Source organism: Eriocheir sinensis, chromosome 49, assembly GCF_024679095.1.
Source record: "Eriocheir sinensis breed Jianghai 21 chromosome 49, ASM2467909v1, whole genome shotgun sequence".
In the NCBI taxonomy this organism is placed as follows: domain Eukaryota; kingdom Metazoa; phylum Arthropoda; class Malacostraca; order Decapoda; family Varunidae; genus Eriocheir; species Eriocheir sinensis.
The window spans coordinates 1,027,352-1,048,252 of NC_066557.1; the positions used below are offsets into that span (position 1 = coordinate 1,027,352).

Genomic DNA, 20,901 nt, shown 5'->3' on the forward strand with positions numbered 1-20,901 from the left:
AGTGTATAAGAACATAAGAACGTAAGGGGTCTGCAAGAGGCCGGTTGGCCTATACAAGGCAGCTCCTGTACACTCAACCCCACCTTACCTCACCATCCATGGCTTTATCTAACCTCTTCTTGAATGTATCTATGGTATTGGCACCCACAACATGGCTCCCAAGCCTGTTCCATTCATCCACCACTCTATTGGTGAACCAATTCTTGCCTATGTCTTTGTTGAATCTGAATTTGTCTAACTTAAAACCATTGCCACGCGTCCACCTGGCTCTTTCACTCTCAAAATTTTATTGACATCCCCTTTATTAAATCCCTTCATCCATTTATAAACTTCGATCAAGTCTCCTCGCAACCTTCGCCTTTCTAGAGAGTGTAGATTTAAATGTTTCAGCCTGTCTTCATAAGGCAAGTTTCTCACCCCCTGAATCATCTTTGTCATCCTCCTCTGTACAGATTCTAACATCTTGATATCCATTCAATAATAGGGGGACCAGAACTGAACTGCATAATCGAGATGAGGTCGAACTAGTGCTAAGTAAAGTTTGAGGATGACTTCAGCGCTCCTATTGCTCACGCTCCTTGAGATGAAACCTAGTACTCTGTTTGCCTAATTTTTACCCTGAATGCATTGAGCCCTAGGACGGAGGTCAGCGCTCACTAATGTTACCAGGCAACCAGTGAAGTCCAATTCCGTGCCAGTCGCAGCGGACGGGTTAACCCTTCCTCTGCACCATGGGCCTAAAAAGAAACTCATTAGAACAATATAAATCTCCTTTTCGGCCTTGGAAAATGACTGATGTGAAGGCGGAAGCTTCTGAGTACATCGACCCTGGGCTCTATACTTAAAAATTTCGGCGCCTAAGCACACAAAATTGACAAGGCTTTCGTAGGAGTTGTAAGCATTTCCCTCCGTAGTTTTATGTCCCTGGTGGCAGTTTGAGCCCTTCCTCTGTATAATGAAATGAGCCTAAAAAAACACTCATTAGAACAATATAAATCTCCTTTTCGGCGTTTGGATATGAGTGAGGTGAAGGCGGAAGCGTCTGAGTACATCGACCCTGGGCCCTATACTTAGAAATTTCGGCGCCTAAGCACATACATTTGACAAGGCTTTCGTAGGAGTTGTGAGCATTTCCCTCCGTAGTTTTATGTCCCTGGTGGTAGTTTGACCCTTCCTCTGCACCATGACCCTAAAAACACTCATTGGAGCCAGATGAAATTCCCTTTCGGCCTTTGGCAGTAACTGATGTGAGAGGCGGAAGCGTCTGAGAATACCGCCGCTAGTAGCGTGAGGCAGCAAACGGCCCGGTGATAACAACTTGCAGCGGTATTAGTCTGTTTTACGATGCAACGGCCCGGCCCGCGCTCCCCTCCGCTCATCGGTAAACACTAAGTCTATATCAAGGAGACTATAGAACAGGAGAGGGGGCCTCTATGGGAGACCGTGGGCGGGTGTTGGTGTATGTCGGTTGCAACAGATGGCGCAGGAGCAGCGTTGTTTACATTCAGGCGCCTCCCCCCCTCCAGACCCACCCCAACCCCTAGAACCAATCAGCAGTGTTGCTACATGGGATCAAGCAGCAAATGTTGCTACTTTTTTTCTTCAGTCTGGTTATTTCCCATTTTAAATAAATAAAAATAAAGGTAGATAAATATTAAAATGAACAGTAGGAACTATATATACTGTATATATTTACTAGGTAGATATAGCCTGACTGCATGTCATGAGTAATGCTATTATTGTTATATTATTAAACCGCAATTATATTACTTTCTCTGCATGTGTGGTTAGATGTGTTTTATGTGTTTAACCTTTCTGTATACATACTGGAATGAACCAAGGAATTGTAGCTCTACTGCCGTTCTTTAAAAACTATGTGATCATGTTTTTCTTCCAAACTCATTGTTTTAGCACGCACGCTGACTTCCATCAGTAATGATGATATATATACACTGAGTCATTGGTTTGTAGGGGGAAAGAGTGGGTGAATATAATTATCTTGGTCTAACTTATACTGTTTATTATAAGCTATTCACAGCAATATCTTTCTCTGCTCCGATTGCAACGCTGCCTCGTTCAAAAATCATAACACCGACGCGCCGCCACGTTTACCAGCCGGAGCCTCAAATCATGTCCCTTTGTGGTGATAAAGAGGACACAGCCTGGTGTGAAGCTACATTTATTACGGAAGGATGCCAGCCGGGGTAAGTGACATATATAAATAATGATAATGTGGAAATTTTAATCATTTTCACGCTGACAACTGTTCTGAATTTGCTAACTGCGTGCCTCCCCTCCTCCCGCGGCAAGAGGCCGAATGGCCTACACACGGCAGCTCCAGATTCCTCCCCATTACCACCTGTCAGCCTCGTCCATGTAGCTATCCAGTCTACTCTTAAAACAAGCTATCGTCCCTGCACTCACTATGTGATTGCGGAATCTATTCCATTCCTCCACCACCCTATTATTAAACCAATGCCTGCCCATTTAGTTCCCTCCTAAATCTATACTTTTCTAATTTAAGTCAATTACTGCATGTTCTATCTTGCCAAACATCTTATGCAAAAGTTAATCAGCATATCTCCACTCTTTCATCCCTTACACTGATAAACTGGAACAGCCTTCCATTGTCCGCATTTCCTCCTGCCTATAATTTGACCTTCAAGAAGAGTGTATCAAGACTTTACTTTTGTCTGTTTGGGAGCGGTGAGTAGTGGGGCTTTTTTTTCTAGTACGCTTTGTTGCCCTTGAGCTGTCTCCTTTGTTTAAAGAAAATAATAATTAAATAAATGGAAGTTGGCCGCCAATGCTTCCAACACATTTTGGTGACATATCTACAAGTGGCTGGTGACTGTAAGCATCTCAGCAACCTGCATGCATCTATGCCATTCCTATCATGGTGCATGGAGCAAGCTTCACATAACACTCAGACAGAGACAGTTTAATTATGGTTACATATCAGACTCAGTTTATTGCTCAGTCTATTAGATGCAGTGCTGTTAATATTGTTAGTGGTAGTATTAGTACAATTAATGTATTTATTTTAATTAATTTATCTATTTATTTATTATATTCTTAGTGTTTGAAAATTCCAATACTAGTATTAAGATAAACAAAAATATCAGAAATATATTTACAACCATTAATTATTATTGCTTTTCTTATTATTACTTCCTTCAGTGTCCTGGCACTTTGACATCTAGTGCTTTTCCATCTAGCAGCCAAAATTGTGGTCTTTCTCAATGTGTATGCCCTAAGTCTTCATTGGTGTAACTAGCTATATAACATAAAAATCTGCATCTCTCTCTCTTCTCACCCAGTTGTCCCCGTACATCCTTTCAGTATCCAAAGAATTTCAATTTACATCTTGTAATCACTCAACTAATGCAGTGCAATCCTCATCTCTGTATTTTACCGTGTGGACATACTCTTTCCTTCCATGTTCCACTGTCGTATGTTATTCCACATCTAACACAACCACATCCCAACAGACCCGAACACGTCCGATATCATCCAAGAGAATGTGGCAGCTGAAGGGGGAGAGGCCAAGAAAGAGGCCAAGGGTGAAGACATTTAGCCACCCCCCCTGAAGTACATGGCATCATTCAACCCTCTTGGTGAGCTGCAGGAATGTGCTTCCCATTGCAGTGCACCAGCTCCATGTACTGATTTTGGTATGAATACTTCATCTGGTGTTTGTTGATTGTTGTGTTATTAATCTAATTATGACTTCACAAAATAGACTGTGCAAGTCACGTGACACATGCCCTGCTCAACATCACTTTTAAGTTGTAGAATTCCTTCATATGGATGCTGATTTATGTATCCTGAAATGATTGGATATTGATTGTCTTAACATTTTTTTTTTTTTGTCCATGATCACTGAACCATGTTACGGTATGTCCTTGGGTGCAGATCCAGGAAATGAGTTTTTGGGAGGACGTCAGACTTTTTGCGGGTGGAAGGAGCATTACCGATTAGCCATTCTCGGCAGTCCTGGTCTTGAAAAACTGGTGGAGTGACCTAAATCAATAGGTATAACGGCCTGGACTTTGTGCCAAAGCATTGTTTTAGCCGCAGCGCGCTTTTGAACTAGTTTTCCTGTATCACTCAGGAACATTGGGGGGGCCTGGGCCCCCCTTTGGATCCACCAATGTAGCTATGTCTTATAATATATCTCTCCTTTACAGTCTGATGGTGCATCCTTCTAGGTTGTCAAGTTTTAGTAGCTACTCATGAGAAGTATTCCTTATAATGATCATTGATTTCCAGGTGGTTTGCACTAAAAAAAGTGTCGTGTAACCTGCCGCAAATAATAATCAGCTGTAGTCAACCCTTGCTTTAAAGAATCAATATGGAGGAAGGGGGTGATGTTATATCCAAAAATCTTTTACATCTGAAGTATCCAACCTTTTTGTGTATAATAAACTTTGTTTGTTACATGAACTTAAAAGTTCACAATTTCCATACATGATTCTTTTTTCCTTGTATTTGATGATTAATCCTGACATGTATTTCCATTATCAGTAGGTAATATATAGTAACAAGACAATAATACACATTATAACAATGTATATATTATAGCCCAATGAGTGCACAAGATCATTTACCTCATCAGTGACGCCAAGTCCTTCCCTAAATTATTTGTCCAAATTTGTGACACCAAGTATAATAACTAGTTTTAGTGACCTTTTGCATCCATTTTTCACTTTGATTAAAAAATTGCCTCTCAACAGGGTGTGAACTTGATGGGGTTGGAGGAAACTCGACTCGGCCATCAAGCTCACCACAATATAGTAAGGAACCTCTTGTTCTCAGTGATAATTTATCCTCTTTAGTTACTATTCCGTGTTGTTTTAATCACAACTAATGTGTTGGAAACATTACAGCTTAATAACATACCTCACATCTCTGCATACAAATTGAGTTCAATATTTAACTGTTACACCAGTAGGCTTCATATCTTAAAAAAAAGGTATGTAAAAAGGTTGACATTTTGAATGATATATTTAAACTCTTTATTATGTTTCTATGGGTGTAGTACCGTTACGATTAGTCGAGTGACCAGCATATGGGTCTTATGTTTTTGATAGCATAGGTTCAAATTTTGCCATAGGCTGGCAATTGATAGTAACAGTAGTGTCCACAGATACCTACCTGTTTCTTGTTTATCCTGTTCCACTTTAAACCATGACTGGCCAATCTTTGAAGAGGTAGCATAACCTTGAAGTGCCACTAACAAACCTTTGTCCATTCTTCTGATGTGATCCTTTTTTTTTCCCCCACCTGCCTATAGCGCCGGTAGGTTTTCTTCAGGGGTCTGACGGTCAGCCCAGGCCTGTCATGATGCAGGCAATTTTTTTTATAGTGGCGCCATTTAGCATTGGCTCATGCTGCTGCCCGGAACTCATTCTTGATTCACTTGGATGGTTTAGCAGGGCTTAGGTATGACTAACATTGCAGAAACAGGGAATTTTTAGATTTTTAGTGTGGCAACACATTGACAAATGTTTTAGTATGGACTGAACATCAAAGATATATATGGTAAATGGGTGCTTGTAGATCTTGACATTATATCTGTCAAGAGTCTCCAGTTGTATCCTCTCCATCTCCTGAAAATATTACTCTTATCAGGCAATCTAAGTGAAGCCTTCCATCGAAGCTGGTGTGCAGACAATGTCAATGCTTAGATTCACTGTCCGTATAGCACTGAAAATAATGCAATTAGATGCACATATTTTATTAGAATTGTGATTAAATATTTTTCATGTATTTTCAGACATGAAAAGTGAAAATTGCTGCACACAACAGCCTGCTGTCTGCACCGGGAGGCAAGGCAGCTCAAAGCCCAGGCTGTTACAACTCCTGGGCAGTTTTTGCCCAGAGCCAGCAATTTTTTAGGTCCAATAGGGATGGATTTTTTCTGAGGTCAGGTTCAACATGCTGCAAGATCTAAGCCTAGTAGGAGATGTGGGTTACAAGAGAGGAGGTTTGCTCTGGCCTTATACTATCAAAGTCCAAATGCTAATAGATTTCTAAGCACAGTATTTCACTTGCCTTCAGTTTCAACACTTCACTCATGACTCAGGGGTATTTCAGTACATGTTAGCTGGAGCAAACAGACTCTGACAGCCCTGCAGCAAAGAGCACAGGCTTTGTCAAAAGAAGAGAAACTTCGTGGGATTTGCCATTATTTAGTATTACTCTTGTTACGCCAAAAAAAAAATTCCATATACTTTGCCAAATATTGCAAGTAATGCACCATTGTTAGTCTTGCCTGTTATAAATCAGATCTTGTTCAATTAACAAGCTTTGGGTGTCTGCCACTTTCCAGTTGTAATGCAAGGAATCATTTATCTTCCCTGCCAGATATCGCATGTAATGCACCATTGTTGGTCTTGCCAGTTATAAATCAGATCTTGTTCAGCTCACAAGCTTTGAATATCTGCCATTGTTTATTTCAGGTGTAATGCTTGGAAACATTTGTTCTCTTCCCTACCCAACAGTGTGCAATACTTTATTGTGGATTTTGCCTGTTATGTTTAATCTTGTTCAGGTAACAAGCTTTTGGTGTCTGCCTTACCTAATAATGTGCTGCAGTGACACTTGGCTTGGTTTCATAATGTGAAATACAGCATGTAATTTCATCACATTAAGTGTCTATCATCACGTGTCTGGCATCATTAATGTGGCTTCCAGGAGTAATCTTGTTTGTATAACAGCATGCAATTTTTTTCTGCTTTATATGATATACATAATCACATAGGTATGATTTTTTTTTTGACAAAATGTAATGGCAGTTGATATTCTTGACTAATGCATCATAAACCTTGTGAAAAATAATGCTTTTTTGAAGGGGGGGGATGGACAGAGAGTGGTTTGTTTGGTTGGCTAGTTCAAGGAGTTTCATATCAAATGATTTTATTACATCCAACTTTAATGTGTGCTAAAAACATATATTTTATTACATCCAACTTTAATGTGTGGTTCCTACAATAAATGCTACATGTTTACTGATGTAGCCTATGAAATACAAATCACTGTCTGCCCTGTAATTTGGTGTGTCATACTGCAGCATAACTTTCCTGCTATTTTCTTACACTATGAGTTGCCTTATTTTGTCTCATTTGCTATTATCATATGTGCCTCTGCTGCATAGTTGTGCCTACTGAGCTTAATATCTTCATGACCCTGACACCAAGGTCAGAGCTTGAGATCATACCGTGTCCTTCATCCCATTTTCACCTCCAGGCTCGGCTGTCTCCCAGGACCACCAAGTTATTGCATTCCATTTAAGACAACTCATGTGTTACCTTCTTGATGTCCTCCATCATGTATTTCAGCATGTATTATGATGCTTTGCTCTTATATTGATGTGCCTTGCAACATTTTTATACAGTTTTTATTGTATATAACGCACCATTGTTGGTTTTGCCTGTTATAAATCGGGTCATTTTCAGTTAAGAAGCTTTAAGTGTCTCCCATTGTTTATTTCAGTTGTAATGCTTAGAAGCTTTTGTTCTCTGCCCTGTCAAGCAGTATGCAATGCTTGCCATTATCTGGCACTTGTACAGTTAGTATGATATTTTTACTCAGCTAAGAGCATTTTGCAAACGGTAAAGGTACGGTTGGGGGCATGCGCTGTAGCAGCACGTGGCCTCGGTGCTCATCTCTGTAACATTGGCCCTTGAGGGTGTGATGTTAGGGAACCCATTACCCTGGGACACAGGACCAGTGTGACATCCGGGTTACCACAGTTGCAAAGGCATTATAGTAATCTAGCATGTATAGAATGTTGTATGCTTTGCTTGTATTTAAAGCACTGGATATGTTTGCTACACACACACACACACACACACACACACACACATATAATATATATATATATATATATATATATATATATATATATATATATATATATATATATATATATATATATATATATATAAACAAATGCTTTCTACACCATATTTTTCCTAAAATAACAAATTGATATAGTGTAGATAATACCTAATAAAACATAAGAACAAATATATTTTTCAAGATCCCATTAGTAAATAATTTTACAATGAAAAAAATAAGTGAAGGCTGGATAGGGTGCTGTGGCAGGTACTTCAAAAATAGTAAAGCTACCCCTGAAAAGTGACGTTTTTGGTGGGCTGCAATAGATGGCGCTACTTCCGCACGCCCGAGGAATTACTACATACCACTATCCGTGTATAGTCTCTTTGGTCTATATATACCAAATCAAGTCACTCTGCTTCAAAACTGCGATCGGTACGCGCAGGAGGCGGTTTTGGGGCGGAGCAGCGGGATGACGTCACTTGGAGCTAAAAAAAAATAAAAATACCCGCCAGTTCAGGCGTGACTAAAGTTGGGGCCGTATGTGCACTCTGGATGTGCATTCTCGCCTCCTTTCACAGCGCGTTCAGGCAAGCCACTGACGAAAAAATATGTCTTTTTTTATTGTGCTATTGCGTGACTGTAATTCCATTGCCTACAAACGGTGGTGTGGGGTGTGAGGGAGGGCATGATGAAGTGATTGATTTAAATTAGTCCGCCTTTCTTCGTTTTCTCTAAATCCCTGTTTCTACATTCTCTAGTTTGGATCCAAGCAGTGTCACGCATAAACCACGCCTCGGCCGTGTCTCCTCCCACAAACCTGCATGTGACTTGACTTGGTGTATATAGTCTGAGGGTAAACACACTACTCACCATCGAGACATATCGCTCTGTGGGGAGAACACCGCGCCCGCCCGTGACTTGGAGGGCATATTTGCGAGTGATAAAGGTGAAGTATCACAAGACCTTCGAGCTAAAACACCGCCACAGGATCGAAGCGGAATGAATGTTGACCCTCACAAACATACAGTTCTCAGACGCTTCTGCCTCTCACATCAACTATTTCCAAAGGCCACAATGAGATGAATGGGGTTCTAATGAGTGTTTTTTCACGTTCATGGTACAGAGGAATGGACAAGCCAACTACCAGAGGAATGGGATGAGGAAGAGAAGGAGGAGGAGGAACAGAAGGAAAAGTAAAAGGAAAGAAGGGGGGAGGAGAGGGAAAAGGAAAGCGGAAATAAAAGTTGAAAGAGGCGGAGAAGAAAAGAAGAAAAAGGAATTGCAGGAGGAGGAGGAGGAGGAGGAGGAGGAGGAGAAGAAAAATGCCCAAAACTCCTACGAAAGCCTTGTCAAATGTGTGTGCTAGGGAGGCAAAATGTTTAAGAATATAGACCATAAAGTCAGAACTGCAAAGGAGGGTAAGTAAAGACAGGTAGGGGACATCTACATCAAGACAAGAAGAGGATTTTAGGAAGTATTGTGGAAAACTTGTCTTATTTTTTATAGGGGCTAAGGGTCATAATCATAAAAAAATTCAGAACCAAAGAACACAATTTTGACAAGGGTTTCGCAGGAGTTTTGAGCATATCCAGGGGTAGTTTTATGACCCTGGTGATAATTTGGTCCTTCCTCTATACCATGAACCTAAAAACACTTATTAGAACACAACTGATCTCTTAAATATTATGGCACCAAAGCTCACATATTCGACAAGGCTTTCGCAGGAGTTTTGAGCATTTCTATGGATAGTTTTGTGACCCTGGTGGTAGTCTGACCCTTCTTCTGTAACATGAACCTAAAAAGAACATTCATTAGAACCCGACTACTCTCCTTTTTGGCCTTTGGAAATTGCTGATGTGAGAAGCGGAAGCGTCTGAGAACACCAACCTTGGACGCATGGTGGCTGGTGGTAGTCTGACCCTTCCTCTGTAACATGAACCTAAAAGAACACTCATTAAAACCCGACTAATCTCCCTTTTGGCCTTTGGAAATTGCTGATGCGAGAAACGGAAGCGTCTGATAATGCCAACCTTGGAGGCATGCTGGTTAGGGTAAAAGCCCCTATACATCAGCAGTCAGTTTGGAGGGAGAGTTAGTTTATGAGACAAAAACTCAACACTTCGTCGTTAATCGCAGTTCACCGCAGGCTGGGCAGTGCATTTTACCTTTGTGTCGCTTTCGAAAAACAATAGAGCATCCGTCGCCCCGAATCTGCATATGTCACAAAGTGCTTTAACAATTTACAAACAATATTAGCTGCCATGAAAAATATTGTACTTTAAATTCACTGTGTTACGGCGCCGGGGGAAACAGAGAGAGAGGGAGAGAGAGGCCGCACCGCAGTCAGCTCGCTGGCCGATGACATCATGAGACTATAATTTTGACGGCATAAAAATAAATGTTTACGGGCGGGAGTGAGTCACGTTGTTTGTGTGCTCTGTGCTGTGTGCTCTGTGCTGGAGCAATGGAATACAACACGGTGGGGCAAGAGTTAACAGTTAGCGAGTGTCTTATTGAGAGAGAGAGAGAGAGAGAGAGAGAGATTATATAAACAAAAATGATGCTCACATAATTATATAAACACTCTCTCTCTCTCTCTCTCTCTCTCTCTCTCTCTCACTCACTCTCACACTCTCTCTCTCTCTCTCTCTCTCTCTCTCTCTCTCTCTCTCTCTCTCTCTCTCTCTCTCTCTCTCTCTCTCTCTCTCGCACACTGACCTTGGTGGCGGCGGTGTGGACGCCGTCTGTGGCCGTGACGGTGAGGGCGTAGTGGTGCTGCTCCTCGTGGTCCAGGCGGCGGGCCAGGCTCACCAGGCCAGAGTCCACGCCCATGCTGAACCGGCCGCTCTCGTCACCCTCTGACCATGAGAAAGATACATTAACAAAGAAAATGGGCGAGCAAAATATATCCTTGGTATTATTTTCCCCCAGTTCTGATATACTCAAAACTTGACTGAGTTCGCCATTCTGTAGCGTAAAAAGAAAAAACAATTAATCTGCCTACGAGAAAGATACGTTAGCAAAGGAAATGAAGCGAGCAGAACAGATCCTAGGTATTACTTTCCCCACAGTTCTGATATTCCCAAAACTCGACTGAGTTCGCCATTCTGTAGCGTAAAGAAAAAAAAGTTAATCTGACCATGAAAAAGATACGTTGGCAAAGGAAATGAGGCGAGCAACACATATCCTAGGTATTATTTTTCCCCCAGTTCTGATAGTCCCAAAACTTGACTGAGCTCGCCATTCTGTACCGTAAAATAAAATGTTACTCTGCCCACGAGAAAGATAAGTTAGCAAAGGAAATGAAGCGAGTAACACATATCCTAGGTATTATTTTCCCCCAGTTCTGAAATTCCCAAAACTTGACGTAGTTCGCCATTCTGTAAGGTAAAAAGTTATGGTGACCGGTAGCAAAATGTGTAATCGAAGGAAAAGTTGGAAAGTTTCGTTTAGTCGGCGCAACATCTGTGGTCATATGCCGGAGAGAGACAGAAGGGGAAGGAATTATAGGAGAAGGGAACAGATCCCAGGAGACGGGACACAACCGTAATCGAAGGAAACGAAGCGAACAAAACAGATCATCAAAGAGATAAACGTTACCAACTCTAGGGCATTATTTTCCTCACCCAGTTTACTGATTGAACCCCCAAAGATGAGTTAGCCATTCTGTAGCGTATAAACATACATTCTAACCAGTAGAAAACACGTTAGCAAAGGAAATGAAGCGAGCAAAACATATACTTGGTATTATTCTTCCCCCAAACTAATGATTCACCACAAAGTTTGATTGAGTTCGCCATTATGTAGAGTGAAAAAAAAGTTACTCCCGGTAGAAAATTACGTTAGCAAAGGAAAGAAAGCGAGCGAAACACATTCTAGGTATAATTCTTCCCCAAAATTACGGATTCACCCCAAAACTTGCCATCCTGTAGCGTAAAAAAAAAGTTACTCTGACCGGTAGAAAACACGTTAAAAAAGAAAACAAAGCCAGAGAAACATATCCTACGTATTATTCTTCCCAAAAATTACTGATTCACCCCAAAACTTGACTGAGTTCGCCATTCTGTAGGGTAAAAAACGGTTACTCTGACTGATGGAAAAATACGTTAGCAAAGAAGCGAGCGAGACATGTCCTAGGAATAATTTTTCCCCCAGTTACTGATACACCCAAAACTTGACTGAGGTAGCCATTCTGTAGCGTAAAAAAAAGTTACTCTGAACGGTAGAAAATACCTTAACAAAGAAAACAAAGCGAGAGAAACATATCCTACGTATTATTCTTCCCAAAAATTACTGATTCACTCCAAAACTTGACTGACTTCGCCATTCCGTAGCGTGAAAAACGGTTACTCTGACCAGTAGAAAAATACGTTAGCAAAGAAGCGAGAGAGACGTGTCCTAAGTATCATTTTCCCTCAGTTACTGATACACACAAAACTTGACTGAGGTAGCCATTCCGTAACGTGAAAAACGGTTACTCTGACCAGTAGAAAAATACGTTAGCAAAGAAAACAAAGCGAGCGAGACATGTCATAGGTATTATTTTCCCCCAGTTACTGATACACCCAAAACTTGACTGAGGTAACCAGTCTGTAGCGTGAAAAGAAGTTACTCTGACCGGTAGAAAAACACTTTAGCTGAGGAAATGAAGCGAGCAAATCACATCCTTGAAGTAAACGTGATTAGGTAACTCTTACTTAGTAGGTATTGTTTTTCCCTCAAATCACTAATACAACCCAAAACTTGAGGTCGCCATTCTGTAGCGAAAAAAAATAGAGGCGAAAAAAAAAGTTACTCTGACCAGTAGAGAAAACACGTTATCAAAGGAAACAAAGTGAGAAAATCATAACCTAGAACTAAACGTCACTCTTCTAAGGTATTTCCCTTTAAAAAAAATACTGATCTAACAACAACAACAACAAAAAACAAAATAAGAGTCAACCATTGTGACCAGTGTAAAAAGTTAGTCTGGTCACTGTTCCTGTACTCGTCACGTCACCGGCTACCAAGACGAGGAAAAGCGGTGACTAAAGGTACAGTTGGGGGCACAGGCTATAGCTGCGCGCGGCGGCGGTGCACATCTCCGTATGAATAGGAATGCAGCAAGGGCCTCCGACCGGTATTGCTTGACGCTTTCGGTTCTCACATCAACAATTTCCAAAGGCCAAAAAGGAGATCAGTCGGGTTCCAATGCGCGTTTTTTTAAGATCAAGTTACAGAAGAAGGGTCAACGTAACACCAGGGTCATAACACTACTCCTGGAAATGCCCACAACTCCTACGAAAGTCTTGTCAAATAGATATGCTTGGGCTCCGAAATGTTTAAGGGCCGTTTTCACGGTCGTTTTGTTTGTTTGGATCGTTACCAATGGCTGTTATCGCCGCTATAGTATTTCCACGTAAAACTGGCCGATGGGGTAGTGGCGGCTGCGGGATTAGCCTAGGGCCGCACCTTGCCACACACTCTCAACACCTCTCGCTTCCTCTGCAGCCGCCACTACCCCATAGGCCAGTTTCACGTGGAAAACTATAGCGTCGATCGCCGCCATTGGTAACGATCAAAATAAACAAAACGACTGTGAAAGCGGCCCTAAGAATGCGACCCTATATGTCCCTCACCTGTGATGTAGTACCACAAGGTGTCGTTATCCGGGTCCTGAGCGTTGATGAAGGACACCAGGTGGCCCGGCGCGTCCGTCTCCATCACGTGGGCGGGGGGCGGCGGCTGCAAGACCGGCGGGTTGGGAGACTCCTCGGGCACGTCCATCACACGCACGAGGACCCGCGTGGTGGCCGTCAGCTGCGGCGCCCCGTTGTCCTTCACCTGGATCTGAGGAGGAGGAGGAAGAAGAGGCGTTAGGGAGGCAAGGGAGTTCTCGTCCGTATATTCTCAGACGATTTCAGCTCTCACACAAGTATTTCCAGGCTCTGACGGGGAAGAAATAAACAAAATCCATCCGTATATTCAGGCGATGCAATCTCTCACAAGTGTTTCCAGGCTCTGAGGGGGAAGAGGAAGAGGAGGGGGAGGTGTTAGGGAGGCAGGCAAGTTATCGTCCGTATACTCTCACACGATTTCAGCTCTCACAACAAGTATTTCCAGGATCTGAAGGGGAAGAAGAGGAGGAAGGGAAGGTGTGTGAGTGAGACAAACAAATTCACGTCAGATATTCCCAGGCGATTCTATCTCTCACAACAAGTATTTCCAGGCTCTGAAGGGAAGAGGAAGGGGAGGTGTGTGAGTGAGACAAACAAATTCACGTCAGATATTCCCAGGCGATTCTATCTCTCACAACGACTATTTCCAGGCTCTGAAGGGGAGGAAGAGGAGGAAGGGGAGGTGTGTGTGTGTGAGACAAACAAATTCACATCAGCATTCTCACACGATTTCAGTTCTCACAAGTATTTCCAAGAGCCGAAAAGGAGATTAATTGGGTTCTAATGAGTTGGCACTGCGTTCATGGTGCAGAAGCCTTGTCAAACTATCACTAGGCTCATAAAACTACTCATGGGAATACCAGCAACAACATCTACAAAATCCTTATCAAATGAAGGTGTGTAACTCAGGGAGGGCCATATTCTTACATATTCCGGCGACCTGACACATGTATTTGACAAGGCTTTCGCAGGAGTTTTGGTCATTTCCAGGGGTAGTTTTATGACCCTGGTGGTAGTCTGACCCATCATCTGTACTATGGAACTAAAAACACTCATTAGAACCCGATGAACCTTCTCTTCGGCCTTTGGAAATGGTTGATGTGAGCGGCGGAAACTTCTCAAAACACCGACCTGAGCCCCGAAATGTTTGGGAATATGGGGAATAGTTTGGGGTATACTGTTTTTCTAGGGGGATTTAACTTGTTTCAGCCAATTACTGTTATCATAGCCTAGGTAAGGGGAAGCAACCTTAACATGGGATCAATTTTTAGACGAATATTCTACTGTCCAAACACCTTATGCAAGAGTTAACCAGCATCTTCATTCTTTCATCCCTTACACAGCCTTCGTCTATATTTCCTCCTGAATCTGACTTGAATTCTTTCAAGAGGAGTGTATCAAGACACCTCTCCTCCTGAAATTGACCTCTCTGTTGGCCGCTCATCACTTTTGTCTTTGTAGGAACAGCGATTAGCGGACTTTTTTATTACACCTTTTTTTGTTGCCCTTGAGCTGTTTCTTTAGCTGTAAAAAAAAAAAGCCTGTCAGCACTCACCATCAAATCGAAGGTCTTGCTCGGGGGAAAGGCTTTGTTGCTGTACACTTGGCCAGTCTTCGGGTGGATCTTGAAGCGGCCCTTCTTGCCCTTGCCGGTCCTGATGCTGTAGTCCAGGTCACCGTTCATGCCCACGTCCGCATCTCTGGCGAACACCTTCAGGGGAATAGGGGAAGGTATTGAGAGGCGGCACCGAGCAGGGAGGTCCACGTGGCTACAAGGCCCGTGAAGGCAATGCTCCGTCTGCTTGCACTACCTCGGGACAACCGATGTGTTATAGGGGAACGTTGCTCGAGTGTTGGTGATCATTTAAGTCAACCTTCCCCAAAGGAATGTATCTCACGGCTTTGTATGGACGTCAAAAACATGCAGATATAGGATCAAACCCCCAAGTATGTTTAAGAAGTAAATAGGTTTTATATGTGATCATAAATTTTAGTCTCCTTTCCCAGAGAGAGGTTTAGTGAGCAGAGTTTGAAATGACTTACAAATAAACATGTTGGTAATGTTAGTGAGTTAATGCTAACATACACATTCCAGAAAACGAAGTCATTACGTCTACTGCAGTACGAACAACAAGATACTGTCACCATGCACCCCAAGACTACACGGAACAGAAGGATGAACGGAACACTGAGCCACGACAACGCCGCGCACATGCACAGACGGCCTGAGGGGGCGTGTGTGTGTCCTGCCCCGTGGCTAGTGTTCCCGGGCTATCACAAAACAGAACATAAATATTATAACACAATGCGTGCAGCACAAACTGTCAGGGGCACATCTTCTAGGACATCAGGAGGCGTCCGTCCCAGAGAACACCTGCTCCGTGTCCTGCTATGAAACAAAACAGTCACAAGGGGGGTTCAACATGCCCTCTGGACACAGCCAGTGATAGAAACGCGGAACCAAATCATAAAAGTAAAACAAAAGTACATCTAGACACACTTGCATCTTGACGCGTGCACCGCCTGCATGCGCCGACGTGACACCACAGGCAGCCGAGTCATGCCGACGATGACACTGACACGGGTCCTCTGCCGCCGCCGCGCCGGTGTGGTGCGCCCCGCGGGGTGAACAGTGCCGCCACTCGTCTACGTAACCATTATTAGTAAACAGCGCCGCCACTCGTCTACGTAACCATTATTAGTAAACAGCGCCGCCACTCGTCTATACAACCATTATTAGTAAACAGCGCCGCCACTCGTCTATATAACCATTATTAGTAAACAGCGCCGCCACTCGTCTATATAACCATTATTAGTAAACAGCGCCGCCACTCGTCTATACAACCATTATTAGTAAACAGCGCCGCCACTCGTCTATATAACCATTATTAGTAAACAGCGCCGCCACTCGTCTATACAACCATTATTAGTAAACAGCGCCGCCACTAGTCTGCGTAACCATTATTAGTAAACAGCGCCGCCACTCGTCTGCGTAACCATTATTAGTAAACAGCGCTGCCATTCGTCTATATAACCATTATTAGTAAATAGCGCCGCCACTTGTCTGCGTAACCATTATTAGTAAACAGCGCTGCCACTCGTCTATATAACCATTATTAGTAAATAGCGCCGCCACTCGTCTGCGTAACCATCATTAGTTAACACCGCCGCCACTCGTCTACGTAACCATTATTAGTAAACAGCGCCGCCACTCGTCTACGTAACCATTATTAGTAAACAGCGCCGCCACTCGTCTGTACAACCATTATTAGTAAACAGCGCCGCCACTCGTCTATATAACCATTATTAGTAAACAGCGCCGCCACTCGTCTATACAACCATTATTAGTAAACAGCGCCGCCACTAGTCTGCGTAACCATTATTAGTAAACAGCGCCGCCACTCGTCTGCGTAACCATTATTAGTAAACAGCGCTGCCATTCGTCTATATAACCATTATTAGTAAATAGCGCCGCCACTTGTCTGCGTAACCATTATTAGTAAACAGCGCTGCCACTCGTCTATATAACCATTATTAGTAAATAGCGCCGCCACTTGTCTGCGTAACCATTATTAGTAAACAGCGCCGCCACTCGTCTGCGTAACCATTATTAGTAAACAGCGCCGCCACTCGTCTATAAGTAACCATTATTAGTAAACAGAGCCGCCACTCGTCTATATAACCATTAATAGTAAACAACGCCGCCACTCGTCTACGTAACCATTATTAGTAAACAGCGCCGCCACTCGTCTATATAACCATTATTAGTAAACAGCGCCGCCACTCGTCTGCGTAACCATTATTAGTAAACAACGCCGCCACTCGTCGATAAGTAACCATTATTAGTAAACAGCGCCGCCACTCGTCTATAAGTAACCATTATTAGTAAACAGCGCCGCCACTCGTCTATATAACCATTATTAGTAAACAGCGCCGCCACTCGTCTACGTAACCATTATTAGTAAACAGCGCCGCCACTCGTCTATATAACCATTATTAGTAAACAGCGCCGACACTCGTCTGCGTAACCATTATTAGTAAATAGCGCCGCCACTCGTTTATAAGTAACCATTATTAGTAAACAGCGCCGGCACTCGTCTATAAGTAACCATTATTAGTAAACAGCGCCGCCACTCGTTTATATAACCATTATTAGTAAACAGCGCCGCCACTCGTCTACGTAACCATTATTAGCAAACAGCGCCGCCACTCGTCTAGGCAACCATTATTAGTAAACAGCGCCGCCACTCGTCTATACAACCATTATTAGTAAACAGCGCCGCCACTCGTCTACGTAACCATTATTAGTAAACAGCGCCGCCACTCGTCTATATAACCATTATTAGTAAACAGCGCCGCCACTCGTCTGCGTAACCATTATTAGTAAACAGCGCCGCCACTCGTCTGCGTAACTATTATTAGTAAACACCGCCGCCACTCGTCTACGTAACCATTATTAGTAAACAGCGCCGCCACTCGTCTGCGTAACCATTATTAGTAAACAGCGCCGCCACTCGTCTGCGTAACCATTATTAGTAAACACCGCCGCCACTCGTCTGCGTAACCATTATTAGTAAACACCGCCGCCACTCGTCTGCGTAACCATTATTAGTAAACACCGCCGCCACTCGTCTACGTAACCATTATTAGTAAACAGCGCCGCCACTCGTCTGCGTAACCATTATTAGTAAACAGCGCCGCCACTCGTCTGCGTAACCATTATTAGTAAACACCGCCGCCACTCGTTTACGTAACCATTATTAGTAAACACCGCCGCCACTCGTCTGCGTAACCATTATTAGTAAACACCGCCGCCACTCGTCTACGTAACCATTATTAGTAAACAGCGCCGCCACTCGTCTGCGTAACCATCATTAGTTAACACCGCCGCCACTCGTCTACGTAACCATTATTAGTAAACAGCGCCGCCACTCGTCTACGTAACCATTATTAGTAAACAGCGCCGCCACTCGTCTGTACAACCATTATTAGTAAACAGCGCCGCCACTCGTCTATACAACCATTATTAGTAAACAGCGCCGCCACTCGTCTACGTAACCATTATTAGTAAACAGCGCCGCCACTCGTCTACGTAACCATTATTAGTAAACAGCGCCGCCACTCATCTACGTAACCATTATTAGTAAACAGCGCCGCCACTCGTCTGTACAACCATTATTAGTAAACAGCGCCGCCACTCGTCTATACAACCATTATTAGTAAACAGCGCCGCCACTCGTCTGCGTAACCATTATTAGTAAACAGCGCCGCCACTCGTCTGTACAACCATTATTAGTAAACAGCGCCGCCACTCGTCTATACAACCATTATTAGTAAACAGCGCCGCCACTCGTCTGCGTAACCATTATTAGTAAACAGCGCCGCCACTCATCTATACAACCATTATTAGTAAACAGCGCCGCCACTCGTCTGTACAACCATTATTAGTAAACAGCGCCGCCACTCGTCTGTACAACCATTATTAGTAAACAGCGCCGCCACTCGTCTGTACAACCATTATTAGTAAACAGCGCCGCCACTCGTCTGTACAACCATTATTAGTAAACAGCGCCGCCACTCGTCTATACAACCATTATTAGTAAACAGCGCCGCCACTCGTCTACGTAACCATTATTAGTAAACAGCGCCGCCACTCGTCTGTACAACCATTATTAGTAAACAGCGCCGCCACTCGTCTATACAACCATTATTAGTAAACAGCGCCGCCACTCGTCTGCGTAACCATTATTAGTAAACAGCGCCGCCACTCGTCTATACAACCATTATTAGTAAACAGCGCCGCCACTCGTCTATACCACCGTTATTAGTAAACACCGCCGCCACTCGTCTACGTAACCATTATTAGTAAACAGCGCCGCCACTCGTCTGCGTAACCATTATTAGTAAACAGCGCCGCCACTCGTCTGCGTAACTATTATTAGTAAACAGCGCCGCCACTCGTCTATACAACCATTATTAGTAAACAGCGCCGCCACTCGTCTATACAACCATTATTAGTAAACAGCGCCGCCACTCGTCTATGCAACCATTATTAGTAAACAGCGCCGCCACTCGTCTATACAACCATTATCAGTACTAAAGGTGGCTGTGATAGGTTAGTAAAGCGGTCTACACGCTGATGAACACCCACAGACCTCTTCTTCTTCTTCTTCTTTGCTAGATTTATCAGCCCGTCGTTATACATGGTCGTTGAACAACCGAAGACTAACCGTTTAATATTTCCTTTACCGCTTCCATTAACGGGAAAAGCTTGGTTGCGTGGCGTTGGTGAGCTAATCATTAGGATTGTATCACCTTTCACATATATATCTAATAACAAACATTGCAGTTACAGAAAGTCCAGCAGAAAACAGGGCACTCACTAGCCACAACAACGTCAATATTTAGTAACAATAAACTTCGCTGGACAACGAAGACTCGGAACACGACAAAGAGGCGACCGTCAGGACAAGTTGACTTCCAACTCGTGAGTCCTGCACTGATATAAATAGGAACGCAGATATATTACGTGTCCCTCTTTACTATATTCATTAGGGAAGCATGAACGTGTCTCAGCATTGCGTGTTTCCTCGGAGGCTATGGATACCACGCCACAGTCTTCGGGGCCGACAATGCGGTAAAGGGACTCGTGGAGCCTTGTGTGGTAGCTGTTCATGCCTGGCCACGAGACACTCAGATGTCCGATGTGGCGCGAGGAAGCTGTGTGGTGGTCCCTGTGCGGCGCGGGCTTGAACACTCTTGAGGCTCCTATGAATGGGTTTCTACACCCTTGGGTTATGTTGACAGCTGGGCGGTATTTTGTTTTAGGTCACTGGCCGGGGGAAACACGCGCGTTGAGATGCTCTGAGACGCTCCGCCACCACGACAGATCAAAACCCGCCTCGTTGCTTTGAGGCTGTCGTCAGTTCGGTCGCTGGGCCAGGCTAGTCAGACATGGCAACTGAAAATACTGACGAAACGTAAAATGAACCAATCAGTGAAATACTCAAGCTAATGGTGAAATACGAAGCCACTAAAAACTGTGTAACTGTGCCAATCACATCACTGCAGACTTAACACTTGCGATGCGGTGCGTGCAGCGTGGAGGAGCGTGGCTGGGAGACACGCCCACCTCGCCACACTGCAGCGGCTAGTTATAACGGACTTGCAAATACGTCAATCAACGTCTTTTTACAGTCAAGTACTTGAGTAGCACAAAGGTAGCGATTCCTCCCATGCTGAGCGAGCACACGGAAACCACCTCACAAGTTTCCGTGTCGCGCGTGCACTCCTTACCCTGAACAAGGCGTCGTCGTGGGCGGTGATCTGTGAGGGCGAGAAAGTGACCCAGTCCCCCCACGCGTCCTCTGGCTCGGGCTGCACCACGCCGAGGACA

General features: G+C 43.7%; 1 protein-coding gene and 1 long non-coding RNA gene across 2 annotated transcripts in view; one reads left to right on the forward strand and one right to left on the reverse strand.

Moving 5' to 3' along the window:
- The window catches only part of LOC126981615 (fat-like cadherin-related tumor suppressor homolog), a 108,225-nt gene that overhangs the window by 4,103 nt on the left and 83,221 nt on the right, over positions 1 to 20,901 (reverse strand). Inside the window, exons 5-8 of the mRNA XM_050833053.1 lie at positions 20,802 to 20,882; positions 15,061 to 15,216; positions 13,467 to 13,677; positions 10,567 to 10,706 (exon numbers count right to left, since the gene is read on the reverse strand). Coding sequence (XP_050689010.1) covers positions 10,567 to 10,706; positions 13,467 to 13,677; positions 15,061 to 15,216; positions 20,802 to 20,882 — 588 coding nt within the window. The remainder of the gene's footprint in view (positions 1 to 10,566; positions 10,707 to 13,466; positions 13,678 to 15,060; positions 15,217 to 20,801; positions 20,883 to 20,901) is intronic.
- Positions 1,924 to 7,863, forward strand: LOC126981696 (uncharacterized). Its single transcript, XR_007734050.1, has 4 exons — positions 1,924 to 2,204; positions 3,492 to 3,674; positions 4,737 to 4,796; positions 5,780 to 7,863. It is a non-coding gene; the product is annotated as an uncharacterized LOC126981696 (long non-coding RNA).